The sequence below is a fragment of the Mustelus asterias genome, chromosome 13, assembly GCF_964213995.1.
Source record: "Mustelus asterias chromosome 13, sMusAst1.hap1.1, whole genome shotgun sequence".
NCBI classification, from domain to species: Eukaryota; Metazoa; Chordata; class Chondrichthyes; order Carcharhiniformes; family Triakidae; genus Mustelus; species Mustelus asterias.
In genome coordinates this window covers 98,441,459-98,463,154 of record NC_135813.1, presented here as the reverse complement: position 1 = coordinate 98,463,154, position 21,696 = coordinate 98,441,459, and the positions used below count along the sequence as shown (strand labels likewise).

The 21,696-nt window shown below is 45.8% G+C and overlaps 1 protein-coding gene across 1 annotated transcript in view; it reads right to left on the bottom strand.

The window, feature by feature from the left end:
- The window catches only part of LOC144502935 (uncharacterized), a 262,712-nt gene that overhangs the window by 171,331 nt on the left and 69,685 nt on the right, over positions 1-21,696 (bottom strand). Inside the window, exons 2-5 of the mRNA XM_078227362.1 lie at positions 16,765-18,725; positions 14,049-14,202; positions 4,506-7,379; positions 1,962-2,126 (exon numbers count right to left, since the gene is read on the bottom strand). Of these exons, the coding sequence (XP_078083488.1) occupies positions 1,962-2,126; positions 4,506-7,379; positions 14,049-14,202; positions 16,765-18,665 (5,094 nt within the window). The 5' untranslated portion in view covers positions 18,666-18,725. The remainder of the gene's footprint in view (positions 1-1,961; positions 2,127-4,505; positions 7,380-14,048; positions 14,203-16,764; positions 18,726-21,696) is intronic.

Genomic DNA, 21,696 nt, shown 5'->3' with positions numbered 1-21,696 from the left:
CTTTATTTGCAGTGTGCAAGTATATTCAACGTAAAAGATGCCACATGTTGTACACTGTGCCGTTAGCCCCCGAGGACTCAATAAGCTTACATTGATGTTAAATGCTTTCTATAACCCAATTTTGGAGCATGCGGACTCTTCACTGAAGTGTGCTGACAGCGATTTTGAATGTGGAACGGCGGTCACAATTGGTACAAATGCAGAGGTTCCTTGATTCATTATCCAAATGATGACCCATGTACGTTTCAGATATCACCACGGCCAATATTATATACAGTCTCTGTTCTTTATTTAAACCATCACCCTCCAAAGCTATTTAACAATGCTCATTGAATCAATAAAGACAATTGCTGTAGAACTGCACCACACAAACTGTAACACAGAATTTCTCCATTTGTTAATCGTATCAAGAAGTCAGAGAGAGAGAGTGAGGATATAAAATATCCTCCCCCCGCCTCCAGATGTGGAGGTGGATACAAATACTTTTATTTTGTGTCAGTGCCAGCTCTTAACTCACCAAGCACTCAGGATGGCTGCAAATGCTAAATGCTAATACAGTATTAAGGACTTATTTTGAGCCTAAATCCACAAAGCTTTACGTACAGCAATGGGGCCTGACCTTTCTCAGGGACTGTGTACAAGTGTGAATTATTGCGGTCTCTGTGCAACAATGACTGGAGACCAGTTTCCAAAAATATTTTCTGATTCCTGAAGCGATGCCAGTTGTGAAGAACGGCATGTACTGGAGCAGACTTTTCCCTGCTGGCTAACTTTCTCTCCTAAAAGCAGAGATTCCTTCCAGTATCATAGCCAACATTGCGCTGTCTACCAGCACCTGTTGACCTTTTGGTATCTCCTTCACGTTCTATTATTTATGTATTCCTGTTATCAGGCTGTTCCACCGGAGAGACACAAAGCCCCTCCCGATCCTGTTTGTAACTAACATGTGCTTTTCCACATTCTGTTACCAAGACACAGAAACTGCACAATACCATGGGGGGGGTAGCAGAAAGAGCAGTGCAGGTGGTAACAGCGCTTCTTGTTTCGGGATAGTAATGATGGTTGGGGTTCCTGCTCCTGACCTGACAGCTGGTCTGATTCCATATGTTAAACTTCATTGGCCACACACTGGGCTCCGCAGTACTTGAGTGAGTTCAGTGACCGGAGTCCCATGCGCACAAACAATGTTTCAGGTGAGTTGCTGAGTTTGTGTGAATTGGCGGACCTCAGCCAGGATGCTGCAAGTTGATTCTGGCGGGGGAAGCGAAAACATCAGTTCTGATCCCTCCGTCTGCACCTTGGTCAGACGTGCATGTGGTTGGACGTTGGGCGAAGACTACATAGGTCACATTCTGCTGTGAGACCATCAGGCCAGCCAACGTTTAATTGTTAAGAGCCAGACCAACAGTCACAACACTCAGGTACTGGAGACCAAACAGAATTCATGGAACCTTGACCGCGGCAGCAGGAACTTTGATTCCCAAACAAAAAAAACAAATGAACACTGCACGTAAATAAAATTCAATCAAGACTAGATACCCAATACTCCATGACATCAAGATCACCAGCTTTGAGAGCAGTATGTCCACCCTCACTGACAAGAGTAATCTTTTACTCTGAGAACACAGTGGCAGCCTGCATCAACATTAATATCACCAGTCCAGACAGCACGGCTCCTGTTGTCAGCAACATCTGCCCAGACAGCAGGCTGCCCATCCTCCTCAATGTCAATGCTATCAGCCCAATGGGGTGCCCCATCTTACCAACATCAGCAGCCTCGAGCAGCACGTTCCATCATCGCCGACACAACCCCACTACCCTGTACTAACAACAGGGGAACGTTCCTGATCACAGGGTATCAGACAGCAGAATGTACATCCTCACCCACATCACTGGCACCAACAGCGTGGCCCATTGTCACAGTATCATAGCCAACATGAGAAGTAGTTCAGCTTCCTTACCGCTCTGAGCTCCTGGCTTGTCCCCTGCTGTGTGCTGCGCCTGGAATGCACTTTCATCTCATTTTGTTTCTTGGTCTTTGAGGCTAACTGAATCATATTCCCGATTTTCCTCTGAATCTTGCTGGGGAGGTCTGGAGTTAGCTCCCTTTCCGCGCAGTGAAAATCCTGCCGTGTACAAAGAAGCTGTAATAAGTGGCTGAAGGAACTCCCCGTTTATACTGCCCAATTTCTGGCAAACCCTGATGAGTGAGTAGGACATGCACCTCTCCCCGAGGGAGCAGGTAGAAAATCAGCCAGATTCCCTTTTACTCCCATTGGTTGCTTGTCACAGGTCCTAAAGTCCGAATCTCTGGTTAATGCCGCACTGACACGGAGAGTCCCGCAATCAGAAAAGACATGTTTGAGCCACCAGTTTCTAATCTATATCGTACTGAAAGGGGAGGCTGTCGCATCTCTGCCGAGGGGAAGGGGGGAAATGGGGAAAAAATAAACTGAGAATGCCATTCTTGGATAAAAGCTCACTCTGCACCCAGCTGCCACCCTGGGGGCTCTTCCATTGACACAGTTCAGGCAGCAAACCTGGGTACCAGAAGCAGGGATATTGAAGAATGTTTGTGTCTGTAAACCCCTCAGACTTTTGCCACTAGAGGGTGCTGTTGCTTCCAGCAACAGGGAAACAAAAAGACTAACCCAAAATTCAGATAGATACACGTTCATGTTACACACACGCACACACACACACACACAGACAGGTGCACACACATACACACACAGACAGGTGCACACACATACACACACAGACAGGTGCACACACACACAGACAGGTGCACACACACAGACAGGTGCACACACACACACACACACACAGACAGGTGCACACACACAGACAGACAGGTGCACACACACACACACACAGACAGGTGCACACACACACACACACACAGACAGGTGCACACACACACACAGACAGGTGCACACACACACACAGACAGGTGCACACACACACACACACAGACAGGTGCACACACACACACAGACAGGTGCACACACACACACAGACAGGTGCACACACACACACAGACAAACAGGTGCACACACACACACACACAGACAGGTGCACACACACACACACACACACACAGACAGGTGCACACACACACAGACAGGTGCACACGCACACAGACACACACACAAAAACACACACACACACAGACAGGTGCACACGCACACACACACACGCAGACAGGTGCACACACAAAAACACACACACACAGACAGGTACACACACGCACATACACACACAGACAGGTGCACACACACAAACACACACAGACAGGTGCACACACGCCCAAACACATACACACACAAAAACACACACACACACAAAAACACACACACACATACACACAGGTGCACACCGACAGACATACAAACACACACAGACAAGCGTACACATACATACACAGAGACACACACACACACAGGCGCACACATGTACACACACAGAGACACATATACACACGCATATACACACAGAGACAGAGAGAGACACACATGCACAGAGACAGGGAGGCAGATACAAGGACATGCAGACACGCAGAGACACACAGAGACATGCAAAGACACAGGGGCACACACACAAAGTGACACACAAACAGACACAGATAGACACATACGTAATAAATCTTCTTGCAAGCGGTGTGAAAGGTCAGGATAACAACATTTATTGTGTTGTGTTTATAGCAGGTTACCAAAAACAACATTCATTCATAAGAAGTTAGTAATGTGATATTCATGAACAACCAGCTGATGTTCCATGTGGATGGTCAAGGTCAGGTTGAAGGTTTTTGGTTGAGAACAGTTAGAGATGAGAGGTAAAGGAACCAATTTAGTTGACTGGAAAGGGGGAATACCTCAATGTGGCAGGAGGGAATGAGGAAAGGAGGGAGATGGAGAGGGACAGGAGTAGACAGTGGAGGAAGGGTAAAGCGAGGGAAATGGAGGGAAGGGAGAAAAGAATGGGGGGAAGGGAGAAAGAAAGGCAGATTGAGGGGAACCGTGTTTGCACCTTGCTCTGAAGAAACGGTAAGTGGTTGTAAAGTTTTCCTGACCTCGGGTAGGATTTTCCAGTTTTGGGGCGAGCGGCCAGAAAATCCCACAGTCAGACAGCGCAGAAAAGGCCCTTCAGCCCATCAATTCTGCACTGACAATAGCTACCACTAAAGGCGCACTAATCCCGTTTTCCTGCACTTGTCCCATATTCTTGGATGTCAGGATAAAGCTTTCGATTCCTGATTTATTAACTCAACTCAAACTCCAGTAGCTGGCATGGTTGCTGCATGAAAAAGCCCTTCCTCACATCACCATTGCTTCTTTTGCCAATCACCTTAAAATATTACCCTCTGCTTCTCTGCCCTTTTGCCCAATTTCTCTACCCTTCTGTCTCTCAAATCGCCTCTTAACTGATTACATTACAGGAATGGGGTTAACTACGTGCTTTGCATAGATCATTATTTTTGTAAGTGAATCAATCAATGTGCTTACCGTCTTATTCTCTGCCTTTGACAACATTGCGTGTACCAGAGTTTCAGTGACTCGGCTTTGGCCTGCTTCAGTCGAGTAGCTCTTTCTTCCTTCATGACTCCCGGAGTTTGATGTTCCTTCCGGATTCATAAACACACCCTCGACTTCCTTTTGTGTTTTCCTGCGAATTTCCAAGGGCCTTAACGTCTTAGGCTCCGCCACAAATTGGTTTAGATCTTTCCAATAGTCATCCATGACCCAAGGAGATTTCTGGTCAGATTCCTCCCTATGGCCTGTTGATCTGTGTTCCACTTTTGCACACACAATGTCATCAACCGACATCTCAATTTCCTTCTCCTTCTCTATCACAAGGTGTGGTGAACCGCGGTGAACTGGCCGCCTCGAACTGCTCAAACAGTCCGTTTGACCATCAAATGCTTGGGTTGAACTGCCTGCCTCAACAGGAGATATTTTTGACTTTCTTTCTTCGCCCCTATTCCTTCGATGTCTTGGCCTCAGTTCACTGTGATCATCCTCTCTAGGTTTTCCCTTCTCTCTCAGGGCAGCATATTGTCCATCCGTGTGAAGCTCGGGTTGTTCCAAATCCCCACGCTCTGTATAGACCGAGAGTGGTCTGCTTTTCTTTTTGTCATGCTTGGATCGCCTGTTTAAAATGGCGGGCGTGACGGTCAAAGTGTCCACTTCACTGATTCGCTCCGACTTCTGTTCATTCGAACGAAGATCGCACTTTCCCAGCTGATCATATTCAATACACGCCGAGGACAAGCGGCTTTTCCTTTTCTCATCCTGGAACCGCCTCTTTACATCCGAAGACGCACTCTCACCGGGATCTCTTTCCAATTCTTCACCGCCGTGTGCCTTTATTTGACCATTTTTCTGATAGGTTTTCGTGTCATGAGAGGCAAACGATGAGCTCTTTTGAACTTTCCCAGTCGGAGACATTCCAACAGCGACCTTTGAACTGATGGTCATTGGACCAATGTTTACATGTTCTGACATTTGCTTTCTATGTTCAACCATCAATGCATCTAGGTCTAGAACACTATGATGATGCAAATGCTTTCTACTCAGCATCTCAGATGTATCTTTGCTTTTACCTGTAGAAGATGATGTCCCAGAGTCTGGATTGGCTGATTTTATCACCTTTTTGGACAAATGGTCTTCATAATCTTTTTGCCATGTACTGGAATGATGGCTATCTATTTTATCAAGGTAAAGAGAAGACTTTGATTCTTCATTTCTTTTAGATAGTTCTTTTATATAATCTACCATCAGACTATCAAGGTCTAATATCGTGTGCCTGTTCCGGGCTGTTGTGCCCTTGCTCTTCCTTGGCTTCTCAGAGTCTGGCACTTTAGGCTGCTTCATGGTCGGTGCTACATAACTTTCCTCTGAAACATCACCGTCTCTGCTTGTCCATGGCATGTCAAGAAATTCATCAGACAAGAGGGTTGTTTTAGGCTTGTTTGGAGTAAGAAATTTAGGATGGCTTTTGGAGTTCTCTCTAGCGGAGCCATCTTTCGATTGATCAACCGTCCAGCCGTCAGAAGTTGGTAATAGCTCAGATGTGTACCTGCGTTTCACATTACTGGTCCCTGCAGAAGAATCAGAGGTGCGATCAGTTGCAGCGACTGTAGAGTTGGGCTCCAAGTACTTTTTTTTCCTTCTCTTCTCCCTCCCTTCCTTTGGGTAGACCTTCCCGATGAATTCTATTGCTCCCTCACCTTGTAACAGCCCTTTTGCTTCTTTATGTCCTTCCACATCATCACTGCCCTTTGAATCTTTCACATCAATGGACCCAGCAGAGGGTAAGGGTTCCTGGTTGCCAGCTTCATTGTCCTTTTTCAAACCAAAATCTCTGGTGCTGCCTTTTGAAGTGAAGAGCATTTCGGTGTTGCAGTGGGAGTGGAACTGAGCCAGTTTCAGCTGTTTCTTTCCATCTTTAGCCGGCTTCGCTCTGGCTGTGTTTCGTACCTCCGGACGCGATGGCTGATCTTGAATAGCTTTCGGCACCTCTACAGCTTTACCTTCAGAACTTGGCGCCGTTGATGGTGCCTCGAGAATTGAGCTGTTCTCGGCTGCAAGCGATTGTTTCCAACGTCTCTTTGCATTTTCTGGAAGTTTCGCTTGATCTGTGGCGGAATGTGATTTGCGAGTGCGGTGAGTCGCGACCTGCTCTTCAGGTGTGGGAAGGAAGGAGCGACTACTTGTGTCTTGCAAGGTCTCAATTTTACCATCGCTTGTACAGGTTAGGAAACCAGAAACATTTGAAGCACTAACCCTTGGGGAAGCATTTACTGAAGACCTGGAAACTCTTTCCTCTTCTGATCTGAAATAGGTCTTACTTCGTTCCTCTGAGACTGCAGCTTCAAGCTCCAAAGGGTTAGTTTCATTAGTCTCTGTATAACTATGCATCACCTCAGCTGTGGTTTTTGTAGCAGTGTTACTCAGCAGCCCAGAATGGATGGTGTGTTCTGATTTATTGCCCTTATTAAAGCAGGAGTGTGAGGAATCTTCTGAATGTGTAAACTCTGGTACCTTGTGACGCTGGACCTCATTTTCAATAACTGAAACTCTGACAGCTTTTATGAGCAGGTCAGGGCCCGTCGATGCAGTGACTGTTTTCTGCCCATCTGAACTTGCAGTGCCTACCCTCGTCATTGGAGCCACACTCACAGGCAGACCAGGGTCATTTATCTGCCTCCTCATCTCCCCCGCCTTCCCGCTGAAACTGGATTGCCAGCTGGTTTTCTCAGAGTGGGTTTTTTCATCAGTGACAGGGTTATTATAGGCTTTGCTCACATTCTTCGACTGATGTCTGGTCCATGTAAATTCACAGGCTGCGTCCATCAAGTGTAACTGTTCATTCCTCGTCTGGAAAAACATAGAAAGAGCAATTCAACATTTTACAAAGTTCCACATGAGAGACCATTAACAAAAATGAGACGGCATTGAATTGGAGGCAACCTGCAGACTTGGATAGCAAATTGATTCAGAGGTTGGAGACAGGGGGGATATATTCCAGTTGACAGAATGTGACTCATGGTGTCCCCCAGGGGTCCACGCTGGGGCTCAGCTTTTCACTGCAATTACTTGGTTGAAGGAATGAAGACCCAATTCTACCCTGTCACACCCATTTAAAAAAATGCTTCAATTAGCTTACCTCCAACTCATCTTAACTCCAGGAAATATAGGTCTAGTCTACTCAATCTCTCCTCATACAAACTTCATTGCATTACTTTCCAAGGCAAATATATCCTTTCTAAGGTAAAGAGACCAAAACTGTAAACAGTTTTCCCAGTGTGCCTTCACCAAGATCCTGTATAATTGCAGTAAAAACTCTTTACTGCTCGACTCCATTCCCTTTACGGTTAAAGTTAACACAACACTTGCTATCTAATTGTTTGCTATGCCTGTAAGCTAACTTTCTGTGATTTATCCACAAGGACCACTCCCTCCAACACCTAAAACACTCACTCCCTCCAACACCTAAAACACTCACTCCCTCCAACACCTAAAACACTCACTCCCTCCAATACCTAAAACACTCACTCCCTCCAACACCTAAAACACTCACTCCCTCCAACACCTAAATCCTCTGAATACAAACATTTAAAAAGTATTCTGCTTTTTAAAAATTCTTCCTATCAATGGATAGCATGTTTCTCCACATCACAGTCCCTGTGCGACATCTTTACCCATCATTTAACCTGTCTAAAACTTTTTCTACCCATTCTGCATTCTCCTCACAGGCTAGCTTTTCTATTTAACTTTGTGTCAACAATAAACTTGGACATAACCTTGGTTCCATCATGTAAGTCATTGATAATAGATTGTAAATAGCCGAGGCCCGAGTACTGATTCCTACTGAATTCCAGTAAAGACGGCTTGCCAATCTGAAAATGAACGGTGTATTCTATTCTGTTTCCCCAATCCATGCTGATATATTACCCATCGTCCCCATCCTTCCCACCTGCCCTAACTTTGCACGTTTTTATTAAGGGTTATAATAACTCCAGGAGTTGGCTGTAAAGGAACAGTACTTTATTGCACAACATAGGATTTAGGAGCGAGAGCAGGCAATTCAACCCTTCGAGCCTCCTCTGCTATTCTGTATGATCATGGCTGATTTCCATCTCATCCTTATTCCACTTCCCTGCCTTTTCCCCACAGCCCTTTATCCCTTTTGATCAAATATTTATCTATCTCTTTCTTGAATCCATTTATTGATTCTGCATCCACTGCACTCTGGGGCAGTGAATTTCATAGATTCACAACCGTCTGTGAGAAGTAGCTTCTCCTTATCTCTGTCTTGAACCTCCTCCCCTCTTACTCTGCACAAAATAAAGTAAAACACAACCACAGACCTGTGGTGAACACAAACAGGTCTCAACTGGGACAATGCAATAATGGTCCCACTCAGGGGCCTGCTTTATACACGACTCGGTATATGAGCTCCACCTGGTGAGTTAATTATCAATCCCCAGGGAGCTCGTATTATACAAGTCCTACAGGGAGGTCAATCAGTGATTCCCCATGAAAGTCCTGGGAGGTTATCACAGGGGCGTAAGTTCTGTGCACACCTGAGGAAAGATAGACCTGCCTTGGAGGTGGAGCAATGCGGATTCATCAGAATTATAGCAGGTTTAAAGAGTTCATTAATGAGGACATGTTGCAGAGACCAGGTTTGTTTCCCACTGCATATAGAAATTGAGGAGTGATTAAATTTGGAATTAAAAGCTAGCGGCACGGTGCCACAGTGGTTAGCACTGCTGCCTCACAGCTCCAGGGACCTGGGTTCGATTCCTGGCTTGGGTCACTGTCTGTGCAGAGTTCTCCCCACGTCCGCGTGGGTTTCCTCCGGGTGCTCCAGTTTCCTCACACAATCCAAAACACATGCTGGTCAGGTGCACTGGCCGTGCTAAATTCTCCCTCAGTGTTACTCAAACAGGTGCCGGAGTGTGGCGACTAGGGGATTTTCACAGTAACTTCATTGCAGTGTTAATGTAAACCTACTTGTGACACTAATACATTTTTAAAAATGAATGCCATGAACCCATCGTCGATTGTTGTAAAATTTATTTGTTCGTTAATGCCCTTCAAGGAAGGAAATATAACAGCTCACCCAAACCTGCTAAGTCCTGCTTACCAAGGGTTTGTTCAAAATCGGGAGAACTGTTCCACACACAAGCCAACAGCCTGATATAGTCATTCTCACCAAATCGTACCTTACAGCCAATGTCTCAGACACCACCATCACCATCACTGAGTATGTTCCGCCCCACAGGTACAGACCCAGCAGAGGTGGTGGCACGGTGGTATACAGTAAGGAGGGAGTTCTCAAAATTGAGCCTGGACCCCATGAAGTCTTATGGAATCAGATCAACCATGGGCAAGGAAACCTCCTTCTGGTTACCACCGAGCACACTCCCTCAGCTGATGAATCCGCACTCCTCCATGTTGAACACCACTTGGGGGAAGCACAGAGGTCGTCAAGGCGACAGAATGTACTCTGGATGGGGGACTTCAATGTTCATCACCAAGAATGGTTTGGTAGCATCAGTACTGACTGAGCTGGCTGTATCCTGAAGGATGTGTCTGTTGGGCTGGGCCTGCGGCAGGTGGTAAGAGGACCAACAAGAGGGAAAAGCCCAATAGATCTGGTGCTCCAATAATGTGACTTAATCTAATCTCAAACCTGCAGCAGTGTGATCATGCAGTTTTGTACTCACACCTTGGGTGTAAGGAGAGCAGTGAAATATTGGGGAGTACAAATGAGAATTAGACATTGTTGATGAAGAATACAAGCAGCCAAATTGTATCTTCACCAAACAGCCATTCCATCGGAGCCTGGAGAGAACGTGTCAGCAACCCATTTTGATCATTGGGAAAGTCAGAATCATAGCCATACTGTCCGTACATAGAATCACAGAATCCTTACAGTGCAGAAGGAGGCCATTCAGCCCATCATGTCTGCACTGACAACAATCCCACCCTATCCCCTTAACCCCATGTATTTACCCTGCATGGTGGCACAGTGGTTAGCACTCCTGTCTCACAGCGCCAGGAACTCGGGTTCGATTCCCGGCTTGGGTCACTGTCTGTGCGGAGTCCTCACTTTCTCCCCGTGTCTGCGTGGGTTTCCTCCGGGTGCTCCAGTTTCCTCCCACAGTCCAAAGATGTGTAGGTTAGGTTGATTGGCCATTCTAAATTGCCCCTTAGTGGCAGGATAAATATGTGGGGTTATGGGAATAGGGCCTGGATGGGATTGTTGTCAGTGCAGACTCGATGGACCGAATGGCCTCTTTCTGCACTGTAGGATTCTATGATTATGATTTTGAAGTGATATGCTGCTGAGTCTCTCAAAAACTGATACGCTCCAATGATGCACCATGCAAGACTTTGAATTTTCTCAACATTTACATGATTTTAAATGACCACAACAATGAGATATAGAGGGCGATTCTCCCCAAAATATTCTAAATGCTGAATTCGCGTGAAAACTGGAGTAACTCCCACTGATTTTTTTTAGCGGGATTTTCAGAATGAATCTCCCACACTCTGAGCACGGCGGAGTGCCCTAGCGAGATTCACTCTGAAAATCAGGGTGCGGGGCATATTTCCACTGGAGAGGCTGCTAGCTTGCACTGAGCTGTCAGCGCCAAGATCGGCACAGGCACTATAGCCCTGCACTGCCTGTTTGCCGATCGCTGCCCAGCCCCGCGGACCCGCATCGCTAACCCTCCGACCCACCCACCCCTAATTGCTGGCTTCCCGACCTCTCTGGGCAAGCCCCGATGTCTCCTCCCTCCCTCCACCAGCCCCGATCTCCATTGGCAGTTCAGACCCCTGCCCCGGCAGTCCCCGGCAACCCACCCCCACCCAGATGGCCAGCCCCGATCACCCCCTTCCCTCCCTCTGCCACCCATCCATTTGCAGAGTGACAGCGGGACCCCCCCACCCCCACTGATCGGCCCCATAAAGGCCCCGCCCCCAACAGACCCCACCCCATTGGCTCTGGCCCCTTGGCACTGCCCAATGTCTGGTGGGCGGAGTCAAGGTGCCCCTTGGGCATTGCCACTTAGCCCCCTGGGCAGTGCCAGGGGACCAGGATGGCACTGCCAGGCTGGCACTGCCCAGGGGGCACCCCCCTTATCCCCAGCTGCTTGGGGGGCCTCCATGGCATCTATCCAGTGGGGTCAGGCCACCCCAGGGCGGGGGGGGGGGGGGGGGGGGGGGGGGGGGGGGGTGGGTGGAGGCTAGCGGGTCCAGAGACTTCACTCCCGGACTCGCTAATATCATTTGAATTCAAATTTTAATATTTAAACCAACTCCACGCCGATTTCCGTCAAGGAGCTGATGATACTACAAATTTTCTGGGTGATGCGCAGAGGCCGTGGCACCCAGTGGGGATCTCGCTAAATGGCTTCCGCTGATGTCTCCTGGCCTGCTGTGCTGCTAGAATCGCCCCCATAATCTCTCCCTTCCTTTCACAAGACTTTATGGAGGATACCTCGTGCCTGGGGTATATGCAATTGGGCACCTTGCCAGCAGCACTCGCATCTTTTGAATGAATAAGGGAATCAGGCTGCAGTGCTGTTATTGTGAAGAAGTGTTTGGGACGGAGGGATGGGGGGAAGAGACTGGACAATGGGTAATAGTACTTCCCAGGAAGCTACGACCCACGCTGCTAAAGAGATCTAGAAATAGATTGGTAATTGGGATCTTTGTCAGGGCTAAAGATGCTAATATATAGGTGATTTAATTAGGCAATTCTTGTTAGCAGGCATCACAGTCAAATCAATCTGACCTTCAACCAACACTTATGCAAGCACTTTCCAGTGGACTCATCAGATAGTTCCCGGAAACAGAAACCTTCCCCCGCTCAGCCTGCAGCCGCCATGACAAATTGCAGTTCTTCAACCACAGCCTTGTCAGCCAACACAGCACAGATGAACTTTGCACCGTTCCAGTCTGTAATCCACTTCTACGCTGAGGAATGGATTTAACAATTGATCACCAGCTGGGACAGGAGGTGGGCAACAGTTCAAGTTTGAAAAGGTTTCAAGATGAGAAATCCACTTTATTTGGAATGAAGGCTGAGAATAAATGTGTTTTCTGAAGAAAGGCTTGCATTTATCCTGAACCGTTCATGACCAAAGAACATCCAAAAGCCTTTTATAGCCAATTATGTACTGTTTTTTATAAAGTTAGCCATTATTGTAATGTTGGAAACATGGTACAGCAATGTGATCAAGGCAAAATACTGCAGATGCTGGAATCTGAAACAGAAACAGAACATGCTGGAAAATCTAAGCAGGTCTGACAGCATCTGTGGAGAGAGAATAGAGCCAATGTTTCGCATCTGGATGAGGCTCAAGTATCCGCAATATTTTGCATTTATCTTAATGCTTAACTCACTGCCACTTCTCTTCTAGAAATGCCTTCCCTGAAGAAGTACTGCTCTTTTCTCCAGTATACTCTGACGAATGGTCATCCAGACTTGAAACGTTGGCTCTATTCCCTCTCCACAGATGCTGTCAGACCTGCTGAGATTTTCCAGCACTTTTCTGTTTTTGTACAGCAATGTGATAACGACTGGATAAATCTGCTTTCAGTGACGCTGTTCGAGGGAAGAATATTGGACAGGACACTGGGAGAGAACTTCCCTGCTCATCTTCAAAGTAGTGCCATGGCATCATTTATGTTCACCCTGTGAGAGCAGATGGAGCCTTGGTTTAACATCACATCTGAAAGACAGCACATCTGACAGTGCAGGACTCCCTCAGTGATGCACTGGGGCGTCAGCCTACATCTTTGTGCTGAGTTGAATTTGGAGCCAGAAGCTGTGATGCAGAGGTCAGAGTGCAAGCAACTAAGCCGTCAAGTACATCCCCTAACTTGACTGTCATTTCACACCCAGCCTTGTTTGTCTAGCAATGAGGATTATTGATGATCCTAAATTCAATTAATGCTTCCAATTTGAAGTGCAAAACTAATCATCTATACACAGTTCAGAAAGTGCAAGATCTATTATTTAAATGACAGATTCAAAAAGCGACCAATATTCTCGGCATTAGAAACAGAAGTGCATCAATTTCTCCTTTCATAACATTACGCTGCGGTTACTAAGCATCATCAGGCTTTGCCTGCGTTGTCTCAGTCTTCAGGGCTCATGGACTTAACATTTAATCGGATCGAGTAATCAGTCACCACTTTAACTAGAATATTTATAGAAGCATTTTATTTAATCGAGGCAAGCGACGCCGCAAAAATGCTGTGGATTGTTACTGCCTGCTAATTGTTCAGGAGATTCTCGGTTCTGTTGGTAAAGTTCGTTGGGACTGAATAGTGGCTTTCAGACGAGTCTAAATGGCTTTAGCGTGTAAATAATTCTCTTTGTTCAAAGTAGGGTTGGGCAGCATCAATACCCTATGTCTACATCAAACTAAAGATTTTTGTTTTAGTCACGCAGGCGAGGTTTACTTTGAGGCAACAGTCAAATGAAAAACAAACATGTTATGAAGGATAGGAAGTCATTACCGTGTCAATTTTATCTTCATTTTCTTTTCCTGGACTCTCCCTCCCTCCCTGTTCTTTCGTGTTTTGCAAGATTCGGGCTACTGGAGATGAAGAGACAGCCATTTCCATCTGCTTCTCATGATGACCTTCATCGTCAATTGTTCGAGCCTCAAACCTGTTGGAAAGTTTGTTCAGGAAGGCCATGAATTAATTAATGTAGCGTGCTTTACTTGACTGAAAAATTAGCTAATTCAGAAATGTTGTAAAATGTTTGAGGAAATCGGGATCAGATGTTTTAGTTTCTTATCACAGGTCAAGGATCCCTTATCCATAAATCCGAAAACACATCCAAAAAGTGCAGTCCTCTTGAAACTCTTCGACCTTAAGCATGGAATGTCCCTGACCCAAGCCAACACAAACCAAGCCAACAGGAAACTTGCCAGCTATACCTGACCTTTAACACAAGAAGTCACTAACCTGAGCCACGCCAACAAGAACCTCACTGACCACCGCTGACCTTTAGCACAGGAAGTCACTGACCCACGCCAACAAGAACCTCACTGACCACCCCTGACCTTTAGCACAGGAAGTCACTGACCCACGCCAACAAGAACCTCACTGACCACTCCTGACCTTTAGCACACAAAGTCAATGACCCACACCAACACGGATCTCACTGACCACCCTTGACCTTTAGCACAGGAAGTCACTGACCGACGCCAACACGGATCTCACTGACCACCCCTGGCGTTTGGCACAGGCAGTCACTGACCCACGCCAACAAGAACCTCACTGACCACCCCTGACCTTTAGCGCAGGAAGTCACTGACCCACGCCAACACGGATCTCACTGACCACCCCTGACCTTTAGCACACAAAGTCACTGACCTGAGCTAACACAGATCTGACCGACCACCACTGACCTTTAGCACAGGAAGTCACTGACCCAAGCCAACAAGAACCTCACTGACCACAACTGACCTTTATGCAGTAAGACCCTGACCCGAGCCAACACATACCTTGCTGACCACCCCCGGCCTACAGACAGAAATTCCTGACCCGAGCCAACAGTGGGTCAATGACTTCCTGTGCTAAAGGTCAGGTATGGCTGGCAAGGTTCCTGGTTGCTAACCCCATCCAAACTTCGGCATGGGAAGTCATGAAAAGACCCACTTGTAAAACAAAACAATGTTGATGAGCCAGATGAAGCTGGAAGAACTATTCAGTTACGCCTCCCGGCAGAGTATATTGACTCTCTGAAGCTTCTCCAATGAGCAGGATCGAAGATGGTGCCGCGAGTGGGAACTTATTACAGGCAGCTTGCATTTATTATCCAGTGATGCATTGTACTTTTCTAGCTATTTCATTGACTTTAGCCTATAGCTAGCCTTTGCTCAGTCTACTGTAACGTAAGTACACCCAATCCTGTACACCGTGTCCAAAATGATCTGAAATCTGAAACACAATCGGCCCCGAGGGTTTTGGACAACAGATTAATCGACCAAATGTATCATTTCACTGTTTCTTTTTAATCAGCACTGGTGCAATGGGGCCACGTTGAGACACTTAATGCACCATGAGACCAGTATCTGCAGCTGGGATTTTCCAAGACTGCAAAGTCCTGCTGTGCTAACAGAACTCCCACTCACCTGACGAAGGAGCAGCAAGCTCTCCGAAAGCTAGTGGCTTTTGCTACTAAATAAACCTGTTGGACTTTAACCTGGTGTTGTGAGACTTCTTACTGTATCAAAGAAAAGGCACTGACTCACCCAAAAGCCACATTCATTTAGGGTGGCATGGTGGCACAGTGGTTTGCACTGCTGCCTCACAGCGCCAGGGACCCGGGTTCAATTCAGGCCTCAGGTGACTGTCGGTTGGGAGTTTGCACATTCTCCCCATGTTAAAGTTAAAGTTTATTTATTAGTCACAAGTAAGGCTTACGTTAACACTGCAATGAAGTCACTGTGAAATCCCTCTGGTCGCCATACTGCGGTGCCTGTTTTCAGGTCAATGCACCTAACCAGCACGTCTTTCAGGCTGTGGGATGAAACCGGAGCACCCGGAGGAAACCCACGCAGACACGGGGAGAATGTGCAAACTCCACACAGACAGTGACCCAAGCCGGGAATCGAACCTGGGTCCCTGGTGCTGTGAGGCAGCAGTGCCAACCACTGTGCCACCGTGCCGCCATGGCGTGTCTGCGTGAGTTTCCTCCGGGTGCTCTGGTTTCCTCTCACAGTCCAAAGATGTGTGGCTTGGATGGGGTCAACAATGAATTGGCCATGCTAAATTTCCCCTTAGTATTCGGGGATTAGCAGGGTAATACATGGGGTTACAGGTATAGGGATTGGGTGGGATTGTGGTCAGTGCAGACTCGATGAGCTGAATGGCCTCTTTCTGCACTGTAGGATTCTATGATTCATAAACCTTAAATCAGCTTCAAATACAACATTGACGAAAAGGAGTGGTGACTGATCAGTGTGGTACTTGCACATTTTTAATGGGACACCAGGTGGCTCCCTGATAAGCACGTTGTAGCAATTACATTCTGATCCCTTGTCTTGAATTGCTTTTGTTTCCCCATGATAGGAGTAATCTGTTTGCGAGCATACCAGTTTGAGGGTTCACTTGGATATAACATTAACGCGGCACATAGCAAACAAGTGAATGCGAGAGGCTACAATTTTTAAAAAGTGAATTGGAAATCAAACACTCCCAGAATTCAAACTCCACAAACCTTTTAGTTATATCTGACGACAGAGGCCTCGGCTGGAATGATTGTCTTTGGGAAGTTCGGAGCTGCTCCTGCTTGACGTCACTGTTCTCTGAAGTGAAGCTTTGAATTCGCTGCCTGACGGGAATGTTTATCTTTTCGGTCTCGTTGGCAGGTTGTGGACAATCCGTTTTCGCTGTGTTGCTGCTGGCAGAATCTAAGAGGAGACTGATGCGATTTTTGATGATCCCCCCAGAAACTTTACTGCCTTTACTTCCTCGATCGTCAGAGCCCAAAGAAGAGCGTTCAACATCTGACGGTCGATCCAGATCGGAGCATTCTTTATCCAACTCCTTATTTGTCCAATTCTTAAGCTGTCCGCGGTCAGTTCCCACTTTCTCTTTTTCCGTTCTTGATGAGGTAGTAGATATTCCGTCTTCCTTTCCCTTTTCCCCTTGAACTGCAGCGATTTTGGTGTCTTTAGTGTCATTTTCCCACAGAGTTGTTCCTTCTGGAGCAGTAATTTTCTCCTTATTGTCTCCCTCACACAATGCGAGCATGTTGACATTTATGTCACTGATATCCATCTTTGGGCTCTCGTCAAGTGCCTTTTTAACAGCAGAAAAGTAACTATTAGCCTCGTCTTCGTGATCACTTGGAGAAACTGAAGACCTGTATTTTGCTGCCACTGTTGCTGACTCTTCCTGTTCAACCACTGCATCGTGTCTGGTGTCGGAAGGAAGATCATTAGCAGCTTTAATAATGATGGGGACATTCTCTTTACTGTCCTCTGATGGAGAAATGTTTCTCTTGTGAGCCAAGGCTTCAAACCTGGCTGTAAGGTCCATTGATAAAGGCCTGGGCTTTTTAAGCCAAGGCTTTTCAGCAGGTTTTGTGGTGATTTCTGAAGGAGGTTCTGATTTTTGGTCATCTGTGGTTTCAGGGAGCCAAGCAGATAATGGTCTAGGTTTCCTTAGCTGGACCCTGAGTGAAGATGGGTTTTTCGTACTATCCTTTTCTTTGTCTATTTCGTCTTTATCTTCCTCTGTAACCTGGTCCCATTTTCCTAAAAGTCCCAGTGAAAAAGCTCTAGACAATGATGTCGGTCTTGGTGCCTCAAACCTTTGCATGGTACTTGGGCTATATTTCTTGGAGTGAACAGTTGGCTTAGACAACTTAAAAGGTTGCGTCGTCCCTTGCAACTCTTGATCCTGTGAACTGTCCCTGCATTTCCCATCATCTTTAAGACCTTCGCTGAACTTCTTTGATTGTAACTTCTGCACGGAAGTTTCTAAAATGATGACGTTCGTTGGCTTTGTTTCAGAATCTTCGCTCTTTCCATCCGTTGGTTTTTCAGAACTCAGGATCATGGTTGAAGGAGGAACAGCTGCATTGCTGTGTTTTGGAGTTGAATGCGAGTCATGCAATGTTTCACCCTCCTGAGAATTGCCTGCCCTCACCCAACTGTCGGATCCTCCTGAAGACTTTTGGAAAAGGGAGAACGGTGCTGACAACGCAGTTCCACTTGGTGCACGTTTTGCCTCTGTGTCCCTGAAGCTTGCCCTTGCATCCTCGGTGTCTATAACACGTTTCCCTGATGATGTTAATGTAGAAGGAATACTTGTAGGCTTAGGAATTGTAGGTGCTTGTGTGTATGGCACTGGCGACTTTCCCAAAGAAAATGGCTTCGGGGTAAGCCTTGGTTTTGGTCGTGTTACAGGTTTGGTTACGGAACTTAATTTAAAATTCAGTTTACTTTCATTGTCAAAAATATGGGGAGAACCTGGGTCAAGGGCCTTATTGCTTGCATCTGACAGAGGGCTGTGGCGAGTCCATGGAGATTTGGTCTCATTGACAATATCATTCACATCACTCAAGGTATTCTTTGGTGTTGGGGCAAGCTTCCCTTCCACCCATGTTGCCATGACAATCCTCTATTTTAGGCACCAACCTTGTTGCATGGCTTAACACTGTAGAGTCAAGTCCTACAAAAAGAGAGAGGGAGAGAGAAATTTAATAGTTTACAGTCAAAAAGGTTGTTTTACAAAGAGAGCACTGACATTGGCCTTACCTAAAACAGATGGGACATTCAAAAATTCAAGCCTTTCTACGTCCAGTATGTGTTGGGTCCATAAAAATTACCGAAAATGCTGGAAAATCTCAACAGATCTGACAGCATCTGCGGGGAGAGAATGGAGCCAATGTTTCGAGTCTGGATGACGAAGGGTCATCTAGACTCAAAACTTTGGCTCTATCCTCGCCCTACAGAGGCTGTCAGATCTGTTGAGATTTTCCAGCATTTTCTGTTTTTGTTTCCGATTCCAGCTTCCGCAATATTTTGCTTTTACCATAAAAATGACTACTGGCTAGTAATGCTGCTACTTCGTATGTACTGGCAGATCTAATGTGTTCATGGACAGCTTAATTCAGACAACAGGAAATGACAATAATAGATTTTCACTCTGCAATAACACAAGCTACTCACATTAGGATTCACCAAAGATTTACTCATCCAGCAGCAAATTGTATCATTTTTCCATCTAGTGAAGAGGAACAATTTTACTGTCTGCAAAATATATCCAGATATGAATTCAACACCCAGGAGAATTGTATAGATAAGTCGTGATAACAACCCATGTCTGATTGCAACTTTGGGTTGAAAAGAAATCCAAATATCTTTGCGTTCGCTTTCATTATGTGAAATTTCTGACATAAAATGGAAAGGTTATCCAAAGTCAGTTTGACAGCCTCAGCGCTGAAATACAGCAATCCCAGCACCAGTTCCCGGCTGGAAAGACAGGAAGATAATGGCATGGTTTTACCAGGAGATGCTGTGATTTAATACCAATGAACTTTTTAACCGAGTGATGGGACTACCTCCTCGGTGGCTATTTTAATCTTCAATTGATAGACAGTTATGGACAGGTCTGTGTATAAAGGGTGAAGTATCTCTGTATTTACCCTGAGTCAGCTGTATCTTAAAGGGAACACAGGAAATGGGTGAAAGCTGGATCAGAGAAGGAGAGAAGCTCTCACTATTTTGTTCCCTGCTGAGGGGTCAACATGCTTGTTATAAAACCACAACTGGCGACAGAAAATCCTACAGTATCTCCTCCAACGTTTCACTTTCCAAATGTTCATTTTCCCTTTTAGCCAACAGACTATCAATGGATATTCCAGATATAAATTTCTGAAACTTCAGCTTCAGAATCATCAATTCTAAGTCGTTTTCCCTCTGGACAAGCAAAAATGTCCATTACTGTCCCGATGAATCATGAGCCATCACAGCTTATGATCCACTCCACAGAAGATTTCCCAAGAAAGAGTTTAAAATCAAGTTTGTGTACAATGCCACCTTATCTTGCATCTCAAGATTTGTTACTGCATGTATCACCGTGTCATTACATCCTCAAGCTACCTGTCACCTTGAAGCAGCTTGTGAAAGAATTGCAAGTGGCTGTGACACTGCATGTGGTGTGATGTTAGTGTACCTTTAAGAAATGTTCTTTTTTAATCATGTTCTCTGCAGCTCTCTTAGCCTCAGCTTACATCATTGTTGCCGTGTTGTTTACTCAAAGTCCTTTTGTTGCTGCTTCCGTGGTTCAAATGGGGTTTGTTCATTTTTACTCTGGGATGTTTTATGACACTGCATTGTTCGGAGGAAGGTCATGTATTTTAGACAGTCTTTTTCTTCCAAGTGAATTTAAGGTTTCATTTTCTGCTTTGGCTGGCTGCAGTTTTTAGTTTTAGAAGGGACATCAAGCTGAAAAGAAGTGTTTTTCTCTCTCTCCCTGATTTTGGAAATTCTGCTGGTTAGCTGAAAGCAAGGCTTCTTGCCTTCCTGTGGTAGAGAATCTGCTGTTGGTGGCTCTCCCTGGTGTTCTGGGAGGCTGTTCTGACTTCAAACTGTTTCAAACTGACTTCAAACTGTTCTGAAGGTATCCAGAGGGCTGCTATAAGTTACAAAGCTGAGAAGTCAGGGTTTCAATTCTCCAACCAAAGGACTCAGTTCCAGTATCACGTGAGCATTTGTCTTTGCTGTGTTAAACGTGCGGTAAAGGTTTTGTTTATGGGATTGGTTTCATTGGAATGGTGTTTAGCTGTTAAGGTTTACACAATATCATGATTGTTTTTTTGTCTTGATTGTAATTGTTAAAAGGTATTGCTAATTTTTTCTTTCTATACATGTTAACTATATTCTTAAATAAACTTTGTTTGATAAAAGCTCCCCAGTGGGTCATTTGAATCAGACCTGAAGTGAAACATATCATGCTCACCCTAGCCAAATTCAAAGTGCAAAACGTATGATCCAGGCAGACTTCATAAAAGACTTTGGAGTTTTTGACTTGAACCATAACACTGGAAAAATAAGGAGATCTTAACCTGGTTGAATGCATTAAGAAAGCATCACTTTTAATGCTGTGGTCTGTGCTCATTAGATGGAAAACCCCTCCCATCTGTGAGGATCCTAAATAAAACTAGTTGAAGGTGCTCTGAACTCCTTGGGATTCACGGTATGATTGGTCATAATCTGAAGAAGATGCCTGGTGTTGAAAACAAAAATCTCAAAGTCATACAGCACCGCTAATTTTGAGCATATTATTAGTTTTTTATTTATTAGTGTCACGAGTAGACTTACACTAACACTGCAATGAAGTTACACGGGTACACTGAGGGAGAGTTTAGCATGGCCAATGCACCTAACCAGCACATCTTTTGGACTGCGGGAGGAAACTGGAGCACAGAGAGGAAACCCTCGCAGACAATGTGCAGACTCCGCACAGATAGTGACTCAAGGTGGGAATTGAACCCGGGTCCCTGGCGCTGTGAGGCAGCAGTGCTAACCACTGTGCCACTGTGCTGCCCAGAGCACAGCAGCAAAGATTTATTCTGAATCTAACTTGTAAAGCCCTTAGCCTGGAATCTTTGCCATGGCAACTCTACTTTCTGTCTAAA